Here is a 15,137-nt window from a genome sequence, read left to right as displayed (position 1 = left end):
AGCTTTCAAAATTCATGTTCCATCTTGCTTCTGCACTGATCAGAACCTTTCACAGAACTCACATCAAGATTTTCAAGTAGTCTGAGTACTAGAGAGGGAAATGAAAAAGGTCAGCACTAAAGTATGTGGACAAGCTATTCAAGAGTCTGAGCTGGATTGCACATGAATGTTGATCACCAAGAGCATGTGTACTTTAAGGGAAATCCCGTTGTTTACCTGGCACTGTTGTGCTTCCTGGCTCTTTGTTGCAATTGATATGAGTTGGATTACACAGGAGGAGAGGGGCGACAAGGCAGAAGACCTTGCTGCTTCCAGGGGCAGCACAGCTGAATCAAGGGAGCACCTCCGTCCCTCCCTCCCTAGCATGTGTGCAAAGGAGTGGGGGTGTGTGTCTTGATTTCTAAAGGTACCACGCAGCCCCCAGGAAAGCCACTTCTGAGTAGAAATAAGATTTTGCTGTTAAGTTTGCAACTCTCAGCATACTTGAACCCAATGGGACACATGGGGTTCAGATCTACTTTGTTGCAGGGAGGCATTTCACCCTCTTCTCCCTCCATTTAAAGTCCTTTCTCCTGTCCTTGGCAACTTCATAGCGTAATGCCAGCTTTGCACGCTGCCAATTTTGCACCATTAAGGGTTTATTCCAGCTTTTTTTCTGATCTATTTTAAAACAGAATAAGGAGGGAAACCATGGGAGATGTCCTGTTTGTTTACAGTGTCATTTAACTGACCTGCAAACTTCCATGAGTGGCCAGAAATGAGCTTGCCATAAATAGCTGATTTAGTGAAGCCCCAAGACTGCAGCATTGATGATTTTGCATGTGAACACAACGTTACAGATCAAACATCAGAGACAGAACTTTAATATATCATTGTTTACCTCACCAAATGCAATGCTATTCTGTAGAGTTAGGTCACACATTCAGCTGCAAGATATCATTTTTTGCGTAATCAAGCGAATTGAAATAAAGTGATGTACATATATGTTTGAGCAGGCCCTCTGACATTCTGTGAAAATCATCAGGTGTTTCATTGATCTGTCATGGGCTCAGTGGAGAATATAACTAAATCAGTAAAAATTATATTTGAACAAAGAAATCCTATGCATACATCCCACTGTGCTCAGTGGGACTTACTCCTGGGTAAATGTGTAGAGGATTGCAGCCTAAGTTAATCAAAGCTTCATGTCTCCTGCAACTCTCCACTTTGGAAGGTGCAGGTGTACATGATCTAAAATATTGATTTTAAATTTCCCTAATGATCAATTATCTCTCTTTTGAAATCTCATATTTAAATTAGGCATGCGGCTTCACACCATAGTCTCTCTGAACATCTAGAACTTCTATCTATTCCAATCTATTTTAATACAGATTGAGGGCAACTGGCAAACCCTCTGATACACCGGTATCATGACACTGAGCATACATTTCAAATACTTTGTGCATTAACCAGTTTCTTTCTGATTAGCATGTCTAATGCATGGGAGCCAGAAACACCTCCAGAGTGAAGTCAGGCACTTCATTTTGGCATTAGCACTTCAAAGAAATCTGCTGTCATACTGCCGAATCTGCTACAGATATGGTAGAAAAATAATAATGTCAGCTCAGGGCTTCTTCTCTTCTCCTTTGCTAGACAGGCATTTGTGAAGTTCCACAAAGGTGTTTTCAACGGTGGTTTTCTCTGCTTAATTTAATTGCCATAACTGTTTCTTTAGCATCATACTACCTACAATTTTGTGTATTCAGATCCCCCCAATTGTACTTATTTAATATTCTACCCAATTTCTGTGGGTGCATTGGTGAGTAGGTGGATGGGTGCATGCACACACATGTATGTGTAATTAATTAGTATGATGGTCTTTCAGATTTCTTTGATTATGCTGTAAATCTGGTTGACATATTTCTGGTGCGCTTTCAGAAAAAAAAACACTATATATTTTTAAAAACTGGGTCAAGACAAGACTTCAGTCTCAGCTAAGGATATCAGACAAATCTGTTTGGGAGTAGAGCAGATCGGGCCCCTGGACTCCGACCACTCATCCACAAGCTGGCCCAACTCGTCGCGCAATCTGTCAGGCCAGCTTGTGATTTTACAGTGTTTTTTCATTTGTGCAAATTGCAAATCGTGCTATTTATAGCTGCAATTTTGCACAAATCACATATTTTGTAAATACTTTCCCCCACAATTTTGTGCAAATGGCGTAATTGCAATAATAATTTTAAAAAGCTGGCAAATTTCCTGAATTTCAGGAACTGACCCACCACTTGGCTCACAAATGCCAGATGAGCTGGGGTGGCTGTGGGGATCTGTCGGGCTCAAAAAGTGCCAGATTTCCCCACAGTGGCCAGTCCTAGTCTCAGCCTTGCGCAATAGGAAGAAATGTCACAAACAGTCTTGCACAGGCAATAGAAGATCTTGCTTTTATATGTGTTGTGTGTTTATTCTGCTTTTATTTTATTTTATCTTGTACACTGCTCTGAATTATTGAATGGGGAGTGGTATATAAATATTATAAATAAATACAGTAAATCAGGGCCAGAGCCCAGGGGGTTGACGCAGATTCCCTATCACTGCTCTAAAGCATGGAAAGCAGTGAAAGTACTAACAAAATACACCTGGCAGACAACCTGTAAAATGTTTTGGAAAATTTGTGACATTTCACTAACCTTTGGGAGACGGCCTTTTACAGTTTTTTGTGTAATCTGTTTTATCTGTGTATTTTACATTTTTCATTCGTGTTTTTATTTGACTGCTCTATTTTACATTATGCATCCTTAGTTTTGTGAAAATGTTATGGATTATTTAATAAAACATTTAAATCTTAGACAATTTACAAATTAATATTATTTTGTCTGGAAAATAGAAAAATATCCTATTTTTGTCTTATAACTTTCACTGCCTATAGTTGACTCTGAAGCCAGATCAGGTGATTCTTCCCCTGGTTGATGAGAATGTCCAGCACAGAACTGTCCAAGGAATTATATATCAATATCCAGAGACAATTGCAAATATTGACTTGGTGATGCAAGATTTACACTCGGAGTCCTTTTATTGGAGACTTCCTGAACAGTTTGAGGGACAGAAGGTAAAGGATATGAATTCTGATTTGAGCTGCCATTTTGTGCCATTTTTTCTTCTCCTTTCTCTAGAAAGGCTAGGAAGAATTGGAATTGTCATAATGTGAAATGCTACAACAATAACTGTTCATTCTCTTTTGTGAATCAATGTCCACTGTTGCCAGTGTGGTGTAGTGGTTACATTTTTGGACTGGGACTTGGGAGATAAAGGTTCTAATTCCCACTTGGCCATGAAGCTCACTGGGTGACTTTGGGGCACTCACTGATTCTCAGCCTAACCAATCTCACAGGGCTGTTGTAAGGATAAAATGGGGGGGGGGAGAGAAAACTGTGTAAGCTACCTTGGGTTCCTTACAAGAGGAAAACAAAGGTGGAATATAAATGTAATAAATAAAAACAAGAGAATCCTCTGCAGGAAAGTATAACTTGTTGGCACTTCAGAATTCCCCCCCACACCTTATTCTTTGATATTACAGTTGAACATAAAAATACTTCAAATTTAATTGAGACTTTATAATATAGTGCAACAAATTTTAAAACGTGAAATAAAATGAAAGAACTCTACTTACTCTTTTCTCCCCAGCCCTCGGATTAAAACAAGCTCCTTTGGAATACTTGAATAACACTCCTGAAAAACTATGTAGTTAGGGTCATGTTGACCCAGGCTGAGTCACAACCACCTGAGTACTGAGGAAAGCATTAAGACAATACAATATTCCAAGTACATCATTTTTGTTCTGCCTGTGGCTATAGTTGACCCGGATCAATTTGGGATTATCCAGAAAGAAACACAATCTCCTTCTAGTTGACCTAACCCTGTCAGCCAAACTGAGATGCAGAGGGATGCACTTGGGAAGCACAGTATAAAAGACTCCTGCAGCATCCACCATATTGGAATGCGTTTCAGGTTAGCTTGATGTAGCCTGGCATTTCCAGAGGGGCCAGTGTTGCAGGGAAAATAACAAAGAGTGTTGTGAAAAACTAACAATAGTTTAGTAAGTTTCCAAACAAAAGTAGTCTAGATAGTTTGTTTCCTAAAATAGGCTACATAGCCCCCGTCTTTATGGCACTGTTTCGGCGCCATGAGGCGCCTTCCGACTGCACTTCCATTCCTTCCTGACATCTGCACGGGAAGGAAGGCAAGTGCAAATTTTCTGGGAAAGTAAAAGCCTCTGAAAAAGTAAAAAATCAAAATCAAAAGGGGGAAGGAGAGGAACAGGGCCATTCCTCCCCCACCCTTTTTAAATGTTATTGTCTGTATTTGTGGAGGTGGGGGGGAAGGAATGAGTCAGCCAGAGGAGGATGAAAGAGGGACTATATGTCTCCTCCCTCTGGCTGCCCGTTCCTACCCACATACATCCATTTATTTTTATTTTTATTCTCTGTATCTGCAGAGGAAGAACAGCCTTTTTTTAAAAAAAACACTTTTCCAGACGCGCAGGGCCGCCCATGGTGACCAATCAGGGAACGCCATGGGCTCCACTGCCAAAAAAGTCAGGGTAAGTGCCCGACTTTTTTGGAGCAGAGCTTCCAAGGTTTGCCCCCGGATGGCTTCGCAATGTAGATGATGTGCCGCTGCCACGAAGCCACCTCGGGGCAAACCCTTCATGTAGACATGCTCATAGTCTCATCATATGCCATTATGTACATTTGTAGGTCTGTTATATGAGGCATGCAAAATAGAACTCAACCACTTATGTTTATGTTCATTAAAGATGCCCTAAATATATTGTAAACATTTTGAAAGGTGTATTCTCAGAACAATGTTTTCACGTTTAATCCTGTTGGCAAACTCTCAATTTAATATGCATGTCCCACAGAAATGTTTTTGATTTTGGTATGGTCAATATTTATATGGTTTGTTTTTCTTTGATAGCTGACGGCTTATGGGGGGAAACTCAAATATGCTATCTTCTTTGAAGCACGGGAAGAGACTGGCTTTGCAACTTATAAACCCCAGGTCATCATCAGAGGGGGGCTTCCCACACGTACACAAATTATTGTCAGGCACGTAGCTGCTCCTCTGAATGGTCAGTTGACAAGGCACGAGATAGAAATGACGGAGGTAATTTTTCAATCCAACCTGTTCAAGAAGTTATGTCATTGGCACTTTAGAAACAGTTAAATCATTTGCGCTGAGCTTCTTTCCATTTCCTTTTCAGCATGAGTGGAAATATTATGGTGATGACCCAAGAGTCAGCAGGACTGTGACCCGTGAGGACTTCATGGATGTCTTGTACAACATTCATTACATACTTATTAAGGCTACTCATGGTAGCTTCATGAGGCAAAGCAGGTAATCATTTTGCATGGTGCAATTAATGGTATTAGCATCAGCACTAGTCGTTTTCACAGGAAAGACATAAGCTACCAACTAGCCCAGTGTTATGTACATTTTGGCACATTACATCAGTGGGCTTAAACTCACCTAACTCTGGTCCTGGAGTTGGCCAATATACTCACTTTTTAAACTCTAGTTGTTGGTAAAAGTGAAAAGAGAAAGACATCTGCATCATCAGAAGATGGGAATTCCAAGCAGACTTGAATGACAAATCTCTCATTCTAGAAATTGAATGCTGATTTCTGACGACAAATACAGTCAATAAAAGACTGCGCAAGAGAAGAGAGGGGCAGGCAGGCAGGTCTGTGGAAAATGCTCAAGAGATTTTCATGCAAATTCAATTGAAATTAAGCAATAGACACACAGCTGTAGTTGGCAGCAGGGTTGACAACCAGTAACTGTTTGCAGAGGAAGGAAGGAGACTAGCCGGATTTTGAGGGGACAGACCAAAGAGGGCAAAAGGCTTAGGCGCCCTTTGAGAGGTCTCTAGGCAACGAACATGGAGGTGTCAGGTGTGGTGTGATGGGTAGTGTGTCAAACCTGAACTGGAAATGCCCAGCTTCATATCTCCGCCCAGCCTTACTCACCTCACTGGGCATCCTTGGGTCTGTCACTTCTCTCAGCCTAATTTATTTCACAGGGATGTTGTGAGGATAAAGTGAGAGGCTACAATCATGTGTATTGCTTTGAGCTCTTTGAGGAAGAGCAGGATATAAAAGTTTAATAAGTAAACAATTCCAAAGGATTACTCCAGGAGGTCTAGATTAATTTCCAGACATTAATCTGTACATAGTTGCTCATTTGGAGCTGTCCTTAAGCATCACCTTGATCAGGTGTACAGGCTCCATTATTTCTTTGTTATTTTTGTCAATTGCCACACAACAATAAAGTGCTTGAAACATCATATAACAAATCAAGCTAAAATCGGGAAGAAAACAATGTAAACTCCAGTGAGGGACCACTATGCCTGCAATCGTATGCACGCTTCATGCAAGATATCAGTGGGTGTCTTGAATTAGGGCCTCAAGCAGCACCCTCCACCACCTTGCCTCTGGTGTCACCAGAACTCTGGATCCCCAGGAAGCCAGGTGGTGTAGCCTCGGGGGAATGTGAGGGCTCTGGCTATTCTCCTGTTCACTTTTTCTCACTGTTGCCTCGGATTGTGACTACTGCCTGTCTGCCTGTCTTTGACCTTACATCTGCATCTGTGTCTTGCTCCTTCATCTCAACCTTGGAACCTGACCTTCTGCCTGGCTCTAACTCTTCACTTTTGAATGGAATTCTATGGCCCCTAGGCAGCATCTCAGTGGTCATAGGATATTTCAGATTCTTGGAACTGAGTTCGGAGACAGCGCTCTGACCTTGGAGCTGAAAATCCACACTCCTGCTCCCCTCCCTTGCTCCCTCACAGCCAGTGTGGAAAGAACCACATTGGCTTCCCCTGCAAGGTCACTTTTGCAACCAGACAAGGTAAAGGGGACATTCCGACAGGAGGGGAGGGGACTGGAGAGGCTGGGTTATGCCTCCTTCCCTCCCCCTCTGATGCACCCCAGCTAGCTAAAATACAGAGTGGGAGGAGCGGGGAGGCGAAGATCTCCATTGCTCCTCCTGCTCTGCATTGGATCAAGCTTTTGGGTTTGGAGGCATATGGCCATCCCTTTATCATCTTCATCCTGATCTCCCAACATGTGAGTGACTATGTCTTTCCCTTTTGCTCCTCATCTGCCTGATCCAGTACCTAACCTCCAGCCTGCCTGTGACCAAGCGCTGCATTAGCACTGCATTCCCTCTAAACCCAACAATGTTACTCCTGTGGGGTAAAATCCCCATGCCAAGGAGGGAGTGCAGGATTTCCAGCGGTCCTCCAGGTACTGGAGCCACCCCCTGCCCTCTTCCTGGCTTCCAGTGACCATGGAGTGAGGTCACCGTTTGCCTATGGGAAGCCCACAACCAGGACAGGAGTGCATTAGCACCCTTCCACTGATGTTCCCCAGCATCTGGTATATGAGCAGGGGGGACGTTGCTCCCACCAAAAAAAATCAGGGTAAGCCTCAACTTTTCAACCGCACAGCTTCACAGAAAAGCCCCACAGTGGCTGTGAATCTGTGGCTGCATCATATAAGTGATGCAGCACCAATTTGCAGCCCCTGCAGAGAGTTGAGCATGTGTACACACACACACACACACACACACACACACACTTATTGCCCTACTGCCCACACTCAAATAGAACTTCAGTTATAGCCTATCCTGGGGCTGGGCCAAGATTTGGCAAATTCAAACTAAGCCCCACTCAACACTATGGAGCTTACTTCTGAGTGAATCTGCTTTGAGTTGCACTGCGCTGCAGTTTTCACAGTTGTCCTAAATTTTAAGTGACTGAGTTCTGTTGTTTAGATAGAACAACTCGCACAGTTTTTCCAGTTCATGGAAGTGGAGCTGTATTGTCACTTAAGTTCACTGCTCACATGAACGGATCACTTGCTTAAGCAGTTATTTGCCAGCTATTGATCACAGCTCAATGTGAAATAGCAATGCAAGCTTCTCATGGCTGAGTTGAATACCCTATCTTTATAGATAATGGATATTCTTATCTCTTATGAATTTGGGCCACTTTGTTTTTTGAGTCATTCTACCTCTGGAAATTTATACTTCTTGATAGCACAGAATTCTGTTGGCCGTCTACATTGTGGGAGGTGGAGCTGGGTGGAAATTGTGTATTTTTTAATCTTCTCCATGCTGATCTAAGAACATATGACGAGTCGTGCTTGATAAGACCAAAGGCATATCTAGTCCAGCATTCTGTTCCCACCATGGCCAACCGTTTACCTATGGGAAGCCCACAAGCAGGATAAGAGTGCTTTAGCACTCTTCCACTCATGTTCCCCAGCATCTGGTATACTGCCTCCAATGTCTTGTATATTACTATATTGTAAACCACTTTGGGGGTTATTTATTTTGAATGAAAAGTTTGTTTTTGTTTGAAGCTCTTAAAGATGGGGGACACTTGGCTCAGCAATACTGCAAACGAGAAAGATCTTGGAATTGTTGTAGATCGCAAGCTGAATATGAGCCAACAGTGCGATATGGCTGCAAGAAAGGCAAATGCTATTTTGGGCTGCATTAATAGAAGTACAGCTTCCAAATCACGTGAGGTACTGGTTCCTCTCTATTCGGCCCTGGTTAGGCCTCATCTAGAGTATTGTGTCCTGTTCTGAGCTCCACAATTCAAGAAGGATGCAGACAAGCTGGAGCGTGTTCAGAAGAGGGCAACCAGGATGATCAGGGGTCTAGAAACAAAGCCCTATGAAGAGAGACTGAAAGAACTGGGCATGTTTAGCCTGGAGAAGAGAAGATTGAGGGGAGACATGATAGCACTCTTCAAATACTTAAAAGGTTGTCACACAGAGGAGGGCCAGGATCTCTTCTCGATCCTCCCAGAGTGCAGGACACGGAATAACGGGCTCAAGTTAAAGGCAGCCAGATTCCAGCTGGACATCAGGAAAAACTTCCTGACTGTTAGAGCAGTGTGACGGTGGAATCAGTTACCTAGGGAGGTTGTGGGCTCTCCCACACTAGAGGCCTTCAAGAGGCAGCTGGACAAGCATCTGTCAGGGATGCTTTAGGGTGGATTCCTGCATTGAGCAGGGGGTTGGACTCGATGGCCTTGTAGGCCCCTTCCAACTCTGCTGTTCTATGATTCTATGATTCTATGCCAATATCTAAGCCTTAGAAGAGGCATTTCAGCCTTTTAAATTGCACAAAGGCCAGGAAACCACTAAACTGTTGGTGGTAGGAAGAAAAGGGATAGGGTGAGGGGAAGGGAGTGCAGCTTTCTGGTTGGATTTGGCCCCTGGGCCTGACATTCTCCAGCCCTGCTCTGTCCTGTTTGGGTTCCCCCACAATTGGTATTCAGAAGCATACCAAACAGGATAGAGCTTCTGGTAGATGTATAACTATGACGACTAGCAGCCCTTGATGGCCGTATGTTCCATTAATTTGTCTGGTTGTCTTTCAAAGCTTAGTGGCCCTCACTACATCTTGTGATAGCAAATCACATAGGTTAGCTACCTTGTGTGAAGAAGTGCTTCCTTTAATCACATTTGTACTATTTGTCATGACAAAAGGGGCTCAAAATACTGCTCTAAAATGTCAGTGGGCCAGTGGGGGAGGAATTCACATTTAGGGCATGTGGTTTCTCTTGCTACAAAACCCCTGTTCACAGCCCAGTGCCTAGTGCTGCTCCTTGCTGGGATTCCAGTGGTCCCAAAGTTCTTACTTTGCGAACTGAGCCTTCTGCCACTGAATTATGGACCCACTGGAAACCAGTGGGTCCATAATTCAGTGGCAGAAGGCTCATAGTTCAGTGGTCGAATGTGTATGGAAGATCTCAGATGCAGTCTTTGACATTTCTAGTCAAAAAGAACTGGGCTGCCAAAGTCCTCTCTTCCTCAGACCCTGAAAGTCCTGTGCCCAGTAACCTTAGTCAATACTTGGCTAGTTGGACCAATCATTTATTGCTTGATTTAAAAATATTTCTTGGCTGTCTTTCAGGGAAGGACCTGCAATAATAAAACACATTATAAATGCCTATAAGGTATTTGAAAGCAATAATTTGTGTTTAACTTTTAATAATGTGGTTTTAATTTTTGTGAATCGCTTAGAGAGCGATGAGTGGTATATGTTATAAATAAATAAGTGCACAGTAAAAACAGCAATAAAAACAGGGAACATACCAGTGAAAGGCCAAAGTAAAATAATATGTTTTCAGGGCCTTCTTGTAAGCCTGCAGTGATGGGGACTGGCAGATCCCCAATAGCAGTTTATTCCAGAGTAGAGGGGCCGTTGCAGAAAAGACCTCTCATATCTAAGTGTTCTCACAGGTGAGCAAGTGAGAAGGGCCTCTCTTGCTGTTCTTAAAATGTGGGCAGGCTGTGATTCCGTACAGCATTTTAAACGTACTGCAGAAGATTAATGTTTTTAATCTTTGTAAACCGCCCAGAGAGCTTCGGCTATGGGGCGGTATATAAATGCAATAAATAAATAAATAGGCGTGCAAAATGGTGGCAATGGGGGAAGAAGAATGTGAAAGCTGGGGGTCCCTTATTTGATTTCAATGAAGTGAGAGTTTTCCTTTGACTTTTCAAATGAATGCTGGCACATCTGAAAATGATTGTCTGACGTGCAGCACTGCAGATCATTGATATATTGCAGCAAAATATGATAAAGCAACTGTACGCTGACTATAGGTGCAAGGGCAAAAATAGCTTAATTCCAGTGGTAGCTCTATATATTAGCAATGTAATTTCGCAGCAACGCTAATCATGTTTCAGCATGGGAGCGATGCTATTACAGTGAATGATTCAGAGGCTGCTGCTGAAAAGCTAAAGCCAAACATTTTTCTCCTGCTGTGTTAATTTTGTTGCTCCCCTTTTCCCATTTAGTCCTCAAAATTGAGGCATTTCTTACATTAGATGGCCGCTTTCCTTTTCAAGAAAGTAGACTAGGACAATCCATCTATTCGAACTGGGATGTTTTAGCATCAGTTATTTCAGAATTCCTAATATTTACGGGGTATCAGTGTTTAGACCAAAATGCCCCAACCAACAGCCAAGCCTCATTTTCCATGAGCACAACTTTCTAACAAACAATAGATAGCTTTTGTGCATTCAGCTGTTCTCTGTTAGTGCTTGGTTTTTGGTGCACATGGATTGTTGCTGTTGGGAAAGTGCTGGATACATCACCAGGAAGGCATTGACAATGTTTCCTCCTAATCATTTTCAAATCTTTCTATGACTTCCCTCCTTCTGAAGCTCTCACTGTAGTGCACACATGCACCATATCTCTCCCTCTCTTGCCCCATTGCTTCCCCACTCCTGTTTCTCATCCCATTCCCATTGCATGCCCATGCACATATGCGTGAGCACAGACACAGTTAGATATATGCCTGCCTCCACATGGTGTTTTGCTTGTATGCAGCAGCTTACCATGGGTAATCACTAGCAAAAATCAAGGAGGAGTTTTTAAGGAGGTGTGGAAACAGGGCCAGTTCTTTGGGGGAGGGGTGAACAGAGCCTTGGACGCCAAATTCTTGGTCTGGCAAACAGCCCCCTGAAGGTGGTAGCAGTGCAGCCATGTGGTAGTGGTGGTGGGCCAGCCAGCTGCAGAAATTTGAGTCTTCCTAGCCAGTGCTGGGAGGTGCAGTTACACATCCTTCCACTTCTGGGGGATCACGCATTGCCTAGCTCTGAGGGGTTGGCCTGCCTGGTGCTCCTCCTGGAGAATGCCTGGCACAGCTCCCCAGAATGCCACCCTTCTGAACCCCTCAGAAGGGTGGGGGACACTGTGGGAAGCCCCACTGACTGCTTCCCTACTGCAACAACTGTAGAAGGAAAATGGATGGTGAGGCTCTTCAGAGAGACTGCCTGGCAGTGGGCCAAGTGCCTCACTGTGAAGGGTGAGGTGACCTAGGAGATTGCCTCACTAGGAAGGATGCATCATAGCAATTGGGCAGTCAGGTGGCCAGGAGGGAAGAGTGGAGGATGGTGGTGGCTGAGGGAGATGGGGAAGGGTAGGCAAGAGAAAAAAGAGGGCAGCAGCATGTCTCTCTGTGGGGCATCAAAATACCATTTTGCCTAGGTCAAAATAGGTTGAGACAGACAGCCCTGTGTGAAGAAAATTGGGTTGTCGAGTGGTTTGGGCATTTTCTTTGGACCAGAAAAAACAAGATGCTTTTAATCCTCAACCAGTTTATTTCCGTTTGTATCGGACTGACTACACCTACAAATACTGCTGGGCCAGCCAAAAAGCTCTGGACTCATGAACCTCCAGAATCCACTCCAGGCCAATGTTGGTTCCCACCCCATGTTCTGGATTTCTTGTATTTCATGTGTTGGCAACTCTAGGAGGAAATGTCTCAACCTCCCATGAACGTGTGAGTGGGACTTTTCTCCTTTTTGGTTCGATGGTAGCTTAAAGCCGGCTTAAAAATAATTTTGAAAAATTGAGCTGATTGTAGCTTGTTGATATCTTGTGTGGAACAATGCACAATGTCTGCCTGACTGCCCACATAGTTTTAGCTTGATCTGTTCACAATGTGGCCACAAATAGTGATGAAGACTCATTTATCATTTATTTTTTAAATATATATATGCCCCCATGAGCCAATAAGGTTGTCAGCCAGAATGCATATAATATATTTAAAGAAATCTAGCAGGTGGCTTCTATATATGACAGCCACCACACTGAAAATCTACAAATAATGACAGCAAAGGCAGGATCATAGCCTGAAGGAATTCTAAAATGGGAGGTCTTTACCAGCCTTCTGCACCTCATCTACACTGGGCTTTTACTCCAGTTCTACTCCACTGCCAAAGTGGTCATGCCAGATGACACATACACCCTTCCCCAAAGTTAATGCAGTGTTTCTTGTCCTAAATCTGTTTTTAAAAACAAATTCTATTTGTGGTGTGTTTTCCAGTCATAGCAGCTTCAATGAAGTTTGGGAGTCCATATTACTTCAACTGGCTTCAGCATGGGCTGGTGGAAGTGGTACTAATTTACAGAAGGGAGGAGTTGCATGGAGCGAGGGCTCATGTCTACCCAGAAGTAACTTATTGCCTTGGGGATGGGTGTTGGTTCTGCTGCTTTGAAAGGACGCTGTCTCAACCCTGTGGTCCATTGCTGCCTGCCCCTTTAAATATTCACTGAGTGCAGACCGTGACAAGGCTGTTATGTATGAATGTGCAAGTGCATGTAGAGACTTACTGATTTTAAAAGCTTCACTGAGCATGTGAGGAGGGGAGAGGGGAAAGAGCAGGCCTTCTGGTTTCTCTGCCCCTATCCATTTGATGATGCTCAATCAGGGCCGGCGCTACCATTAGGCCAACTAGGCAGCCACCTAGGCCGCAGACCTCAGAGGGGCACCGTACTGCCCTTTAAGGGTCACAGTTCTATACAGATTAGCTGTTTTAAGAAAAAACATAATAAAAGGAAAATATAATAGTTCAGAAACTCTTCTTGAATAGCTGAATTGACGTTGGCAATTTGGGGGGGGGGGTGCAAGTAGCTTGCCTTGCCTAGCACGCAAAGTAGTCTGGCACCAGCCCTGCACTCAATTCTATTCTCACCTGAGAACCCTCTAATGAGAGAGATATCTAAGTAGAGAAGGGTTAACTGTATTGTTCTCCCCCATCATCAAAGAAAGAGAAATGTCCTTATCTAGTATGATAGAATTGTATTTGAACATGTTGGAGCATGTGTTTGAGTTTTTTCATGATATTCAGACAAAATATTTGATTCTGGCTATAGATCTTAAAACCTCTTTTATAAGTCACCAGTGTCTTTGAAGTCTGTTGCACATCCTGTTCATTTTATTTTGCAGAGTTGTGGTATTTTGGCTCTAAATTAAAAACAAAACAACACTGTAGGTGAATAAGCAAATGAATTTAAAGATGGTGCTAGCTTTGATCTTTCTTTGAGACAGGCTAAAATAAATGTTGTTTTTCTTCTGTGGATGATGCCAAGAGGTTGTGTAAAAGTAGCTATGTTCTTATATAACAACTGAAGTTAAATCAACACTGAAAAGTTCCATTAGTTAGCTTTAATTATTTTTCCTCCTCTTCCCTTATGCCAGAATTTCTGAAATCTCCATGGAAGTTGCAGAGGAAGGAAATGTATCGGGAAGGACTCCTCGTGCCCAAATGATTGAGAAATGTGACTGCCCATTGGGTTCTTCTGGCTTGTCATGTGAGGTAGAGGAACTCTTCCACGTTTATTTTGCTACCATATTCAGCTGATCAGTAGTGTTGTTGTCTGGAGACTAGAAATGAATGAAGACCCAGTGTGCTTAAGAGTTTTACATTGGAATTTAGGAGATCCCGGTTCTAATCTTGACTCAGGCATAAAGCTCACTGGATGATTTGGGCCAGTCACTGAGTCTCAGCCTAACCTATCTCATAGGGTTGTTGTGATGATAAAATGGAGAGGAGGAGGATCATGTAAGCTGTGTTAGGGTCTTTGGAGGGGGGGAAATGGCATGTAATAATAGTAGTTATTCTTATTATTGTTAGTAGCTTTATTATTTCACAGAATCATACAATTGGAAAGAACTATGAGGTTATCTAGTCTTCCACCCTGCTCAGTGCAAGAACTGCAATGCAGAAGTAAGCAACTTTGAGTTTAATAGGTCTTACTCCTGGGTAAATATATCTATATAGGATTGTAATCTAAGGCTTGCAATATTTAAGACAGTTGAAAATTATATGTACACTCACATTTCTTGTTTTGCTTTTTTTAAAAAATACAGTAAAAACCAAACAAACTCCAAAACCTGTTCACAAGAATTAATTGCTTTCATATCACTTTTGAAAAATCTACTCTCCTCATCTTTGGATTCCCTAGATTTTCCAGTTCTGTGGAATGCACTCTTGTCCATTTGCCTGATATCTTGTGTTTATTCATCCATCCATCAATATATGCATTTTGAGCACTTCAGTGAAGAACTTGAATCATTCAGGCTCCATTTGAGTCAATAAATGGAAGTTACTTCAGGGTCCAGGCGGGGACGGGTAAAGCTGGTAGTAGGCCCAGGTCAGATGGGAAATGTAGGCCCCTTTTCAAACTGCTTATTAAGTATTTTTTAATCAGTTCTAAATACATATGAACTAGAATTTATTTTATAAAATTTATTTTATAAAACGATTTATTAAAAAAAGGTA

The 15,137-nt window shown here is 42.7% G+C and overlaps 1 protein-coding gene across 4 annotated transcripts in view; it reads left to right on the top strand.

The window, feature by feature from the left end:
- Nucleotides 1–15,137, top strand: part of LAMA2 (laminin subunit alpha 2) — a 477,652-nt gene that overhangs the window by 327,957 nt on the left and 134,558 nt on the right. For all 4 annotated transcript variants that reach the window (XM_063124695.1, XM_063124694.1, XM_063124692.1 and 1 more), the window contains 4 exons: nucleotides 2,906–3,085; nucleotides 4,954–5,142; nucleotides 5,240–5,373; nucleotides 14,054–14,171. In XM_063124695.1, coding sequence (XP_062980765.1) covers nucleotides 2,906–3,085; nucleotides 4,954–5,142; nucleotides 5,240–5,373; nucleotides 14,054–14,171 — 621 coding nt within the window. The remainder of the gene's footprint in view (nucleotides 1–2,905; nucleotides 3,086–4,953; nucleotides 5,143–5,239; nucleotides 5,374–14,053; nucleotides 14,172–15,137) is intronic.

Source organism: Elgaria multicarinata, chromosome 4 (genome assembly GCF_023053635.1).
Source record: "Elgaria multicarinata webbii isolate HBS135686 ecotype San Diego chromosome 4, rElgMul1.1.pri, whole genome shotgun sequence".
NCBI lineage: Eukaryota > Metazoa > Chordata > Lepidosauria > Squamata > Anguidae > Elgaria > Elgaria multicarinata.
Note: the sequence above shows the minus strand (reverse complement) of the source record. Positions and strands in the feature narration are given on the sequence as shown.